General features: G+C 49.1%; 1 protein-coding gene across 1 annotated transcript; it reads right to left on the reverse strand.

Moving 5' to 3' along the window:
* Nucleotides 1–30: 30 nt before the first annotated feature.
* On the reverse strand, nt 31–4,585 carry LOC311328571 (uncharacterized protein; the record flags this gene model as incomplete). Its single annotated transcript, XM_084462523.1, has 7 exons — nt 31–198; nt 1,757–1,922; nt 2,075–2,264; nt 2,598–2,780; nt 3,336–3,692; nt 4,045–4,392; nt 4,579–4,585. Coding segments are annotated over 7 exons (1,419 nt in total), but the record flags the coding sequence as incomplete, so codon positions are not given.
* Between the last annotated feature and the right edge of the window lie 750 nt (nt 4,586–5,335).

The following is a 5,335-nucleotide window of genomic DNA, read 5'->3' on the forward strand; positions in this document are numbered from 1 at the left end:
ACAAACAAACAAACAAACAAACCCCCTCACCCCGTCATATCCATCTTTGGGCTTCATGGGGTTGGGGTTGAGGATGCCCATCACGGTGCCGGCCTCCGTCTTCCAGTGCTCCTTGTGCACCTCCCCAAACAGGAAGAGAGACACGTACACTTCCAGGTTATGGAGGTCGGACAGCTTCCAGATGCTGAAGGTCTTACCCTGGGCCAAGAGAGAGAGACACAGATGCTGAAGGTCTTACCCTGGGACAGGAGAGAGAGACACAACACAGACATCTCTATGGGGAGAGAGAAATATGCAACATTTATTTAGGGCAACGTTTCGGCATGAGCCTTCGTCAGGTAGGGTACCTGGTCAGGGGGTCAGGTAGGGTACCTGGTCAGGGGGTCAGGTAGGGTACCTGGTCAGGGGGTCAGGTAAGGTACCTGGTCAGGGGGTCAGGTCAGGGGGTCAGGTAGGGTACCTGGTCAGGGGGTCAGGTAGGGTACCTGGTCAGAGGGTCAGGTAGGGTACCTGGTCAGGGGGTCAGGTAGGGTACCTGGTCAGAGGGTCAGGTCAGGGGGTCAGGTAGGGTACCTGGTCAGGGGGTCAGGTAAGGTACCTGGTCAGGGGGTCAGGTCAGGGGGTCAGGTAGGGTACCTGGTCAGGGGGTCAGGTAGGGTACCTGGTCAGAGGGTCAGGTAGGGTACCTGGTCAGGGGGTCAGGTAGGGTACCTGGTCAGAGGGTCAGGTCAGGGGGTCAGGTAGGGTACCTGGTCAGGGGGTCAGGTAGGGTACCTGGTCAGGGGGTCAGGTCAGGGGGTCAGGTAGGGTACATGGTCAGGGGGTCAGGTAGGGTACCTGGTCAGGGGGTCAGGTAGGGTACCTGGTCAGGGGGTCAGGTAGGGTATTATTGTATTGTATTCTACCTTGTATTATTAATGTTTTGGAGTGTTACTCACTATTTTGTTATCCATCTCTATGGGGAGGTCATTTGAACGGATTCTATCTACGAGACTGAATTTCGTTGTAATGTGTTTTATATTCTCTGTAGTCAGGGTACCATTGAAAAAGCAATTCCCCTGAATAGATAAAGAACAAATAAAACAATATTTTTTCTCTTTTAAAATAAGATCTGGGGAGTTGTGCAAGGAAAGATTTAACCAGTAACGTCATGTTGGGAGGTTGGGAGTCAGCACAGCAGTGGTCTGGATGATTGAAAGAAAAAAAAAAAAAAAAAAGCTGAAAATGCTGAACTATCCCTTTAAAAGTTGCGTTCTGAGTGATGTTGGGAGGGGAGTGTAGCTGAGACCATAGATATGAACACCAGATGACTCGTAATGGATTGAGAGGCGCAAAATACGGCCGCCATATTGGTCCGGTACCGCTGTCACGTGACAACCGCTCTCCTCAGCAGTTTCAGTCAGTAAAAGTAACCCTGCATCAAGAGAGAACTCTCGAAGATAAGTAGAAACAAATATTTTTGTCTTTGAACAGTCAAATAACATAAATAATAAATAAATAAAAATAAAAATTACAAAGTGCAAAACAGCAGCATCCAACAGTTTTAGTTGTATCTATCAGCTAACAACTATGTATTTATCATCGTTCACTTAAGAGCCGGCACATAGAGCCGTATCGTTCGCGATCGACCCATCACTAGTTCACTCGCGGAGCTCCGTACCGGACCAAGATGGCGGCTGCATTTTTTGTCCGGCAGCAATCAAATCAACATCAATGCGGCGTCTAGTGTATATGTCTATGGCTGAGACGTCCTTACGCTGCTGTTGCTCTGAGGCGTGGCCTTGTTGACCAGCACGGCGAAGGTCACCCAGTCGCTCTCCTCTAGCTTCTCTCTGGCCAGGCGCTCGGGCAGCTGGGACAGACGGATCAGCCTGCGGTCGGCCATCTTGCGGTCCATCTCCGTGGACGACACCCGCGGCCGCCTGAGAACGACCAATCAGAGTCCGGGGGGGAGGCGTAGGAGGCTTGGGTTAGAGAGCGAGGGATGTGTGTGTCTGCTATGGATTGTTTCACTGAGTAGTAAGAAGAGTGTGTGTGTGTGTGCGTGTGTGTGTGTGTGTGTGTGCACGCCAACCTCAGCCGCAGTCCAGAGTACTTCTCCACACCAACGTCTTTCGGAAGGGGTATGACCTGTCGAGCAGTGGGCGGAGCCGGAGCCCTCTCGGTCCGGGAGGCTGTACTGCTGACCTCGCTTCCGCTTTCTATTGGCTGGAAGGTGCTGCCAATCTTAATCTCCACCAATGGTCCTCTGTCCTCCGAAGAACCTGGAAATAAAGGAGCGATATGAATATATTCTATATATATTAACAAATGACTATACACAGTATCACCACATTAAGCTCAATGGCTTGTCAAAAACTCAAGGATGTTTAATTGGCTGGGCCGTGCTAGCAGTTAGCGCTCCAGTGTTAGCTACCTGTAAATGGCATGTCTGTGGCTGGGCCATGCTAGCAGTTAGCGCTCCAGCGTTAGCTCCCTGTAAATGGCATGTCTGTGGCTGGGCCGTGCTAGCATGTTAGCGCTACAGCCTTAGCTACCTGTAAATGGCATGTCTGTGGCTGGGCCATGCTAACAGTTAGCGCTCCGGCGTTAGCTACCTGCGGAGGAGCTGGTTTTGGTCTGGTGGGCGGTCCTTTGGCCTTTACGTTTGAAGAGGTCAGCGTTGCTCAGCTGGGAGGAGAAGTCAGAGGACTCCTGCAGTCTGCTGGTCTCTCCTCTCCCTGGTCCAGGAGAGGGCAGCTTAGTGGTCTCTCCTCTTCCCGATCCTGCGGAGGTCTTTCCTACAAACAACAACATAAAAGGAAGGCAAGGCAAGGCAAGTTTATTTGTAGCAAATTTTAGCTACAAGGCAAAAGTGCTTTACATGAGACATTAAAAGCATCAAGACAAAGAGAAACACATAAAAGGTCATATAAAACAAAATGCAAAAAAGGACATTTAAAACAAAATGCAGGAAAAATAAAATACAGGAATAAAAGTTACAGTGCAGTGTATGAATGAATAATTATTTGATTTAATAAAAAGCAGCGGCAAAAAGAAAAGTCTTCAGTCTTGATTTAAAAGAACCAAGAGTTGTAGCAGACCTGCAGTTTTCTGGAAGTTTGTTCCAGATATGTGGAGCATGAAAACTGAACGCTGCTTCTCCATGTTTTGTTTTAACTCTGGGGACAGAAAGCAGGCCTGTGCCAGACGACCTGAGAGGTCTGGATGGTTCATAACGAAGCAGTTGACACACACTTCAAACTGAGCACGCACGCACGCACGCACGCACACACACACACACACACACACACACACACACACACACACACACACACACACACACACACGCCTACCTGCTGGGGGTTTCATCTTCCGTGTGGGAGGAGCTGGTTTGGAGGAGGTTTGTTTGGGCTGGGGGGTCCTGGACTCTGAGGTCCTGTTTTTGGCAGGTGTGGTCCCAGAGGTCCTGTTTTTGGCGGGTGGGGTCCCAGAGGTCCTGTTTTTGGCGGGTGGGGTCCCAGAGGTCCTGTTTTTGGCAGGTGGGGCTCCAGAGGTCCTGTTTGGGGCAGGTGGGGTCCTAGAGGTCCTGTTTGGGGCAGGTGGGGTCCCAGAAGTCCTGTTTGGGGCAGGTGGGGCTCCAGAGGTCTTCTTAGAGGCCTGTAACTGCTGCTGCAGCTGCTGCATCTTCTCCTGCATACGCCTCAACTCCTCTGAGCACACACACACACACGCACACACGCACACACGCACACACGCACACACACGAAGCAATGTGATAAATAAGCATCACCATAATGTACTGGATGAGAGAAACTACAGACATTTAGACATTTAGGCAGACAGACAGACAATGACACAGACAGACAGATGCAGACAGACAGACAGACAGACAGACAGACAGACAATGACACAGACAGACAGACATTTAGATAGGTAAACAGACAGACAGGCAGACAGACAGACAGACAGACAGACAGACAATGGCAGCAGTACCACAGCCATTACTAGCAAATATAAATGCATCTACTGCTATTGTCTGACCAGGATCGCTCACGGACCAACCTTCTAAATCTTCCTTGGACTTGTTGAGGCTGTTATTGGCTGCTTCTCCAGGTATCTGTCTCTCTGCTTCCTCCTCCTCCTCCTCTTCCTCGATGTCGTCCACATCACCGAAGAGAGCAGAGGCTGCTGCTGCTGCTCCTTCCTCCGGGTCCCGCCCCTCCTCCTCGACCTCCGGGCCCTCCGTGTACTCTTCATCACCATCGTCGTCAAACAGACCGTCCAGGTCGTCCACTGCTTCCGGTCTCCCCTGCTCTTCCTCGGTCTCGTTCTCAGCGAGCAGCGCGGTCAGGATGTCCAGGTCCTCTTCCCCTGAGACACACGCGGTCAGGATGTCCAGGTCCTCTTCCCCTGAGACACACAGACGCAGGCGGGGACATACAAAGATATTTGTTTTGAGATGTTACACATCCCGTCATTATACCCGTCCTCTCTCTCTCTCTCTCTCTTTTGTTTTTTATTTTTCTTTCTCTATCACACACAAACACACACACCAATCTCCTTCATGCTGAGTGCATGCAAAGTATGATTTCTTACCTTCCATTTCCACAATGTTTAGGTCAAGCTGGGTAAATAGGAAGATGGAATCTAAAAGGGAAAAACGTTATGAACAAATGGAGATACATTTAGTTGGCTGGCTGGATGACATCAATGGAATATTTCACTGACAACTGAGCATTTGCGTTAATATTGTAATTTAGCACTTGCTAACGTCAGCTTTAGTAGGAAGCAGCTTCTAGTGACAACTTTCGTTCAAACCAACCAACTGATACTTAAATATACTAAAATGTCACCTTGTTTGACCGGCAAAAGAATTATCTTCGTGTCTTGAGGTCTGGGAGTAATCCGAAATCTGGCGCTAAACGGAGGACCCCATTTGTTGTCAAATACTATGTAGGTGTCCACATATTTTGCCTGCCTCTATTGAATATTCCTATTCATATCCCTAATTTAATACACATCCAAGAAAATGAACCCAACAGGACATGTGTATCTTTAAAATGCGAAATCATTGCGCAAATTATTTAAAAAAAATGATTTTTTTTATTTTTGAGTTCTCTAAAGCCGGGGTCCTTCGATGCAGAGAGATGACGTCACGCAGATATGCGCGCGAGATTTCTGGTTGCAGACAGTAGAAACAAATGTTCATTGCGTTATGCGTGCTGATTTTATGTTCAATTAGGACAGCCCTAAACAGTTGTGGTCTACCCATGGTGTGCCCACACTGGGCTAATGCATAGGGCCAGTAACACGCTAACTTCCACAACCAATCAGGCCAGTGTGGGCAGCCTAT

This window comes from Borostomias antarcticus (assembly GCF_949987555.1).
Source record: "Borostomias antarcticus genome assembly, contig: scaffold_616, whole genome shotgun sequence".
Lineage (NCBI taxonomy): Eukaryota > Metazoa > Chordata > Actinopteri > Stomiiformes > Stomiidae > Borostomias > Borostomias antarcticus.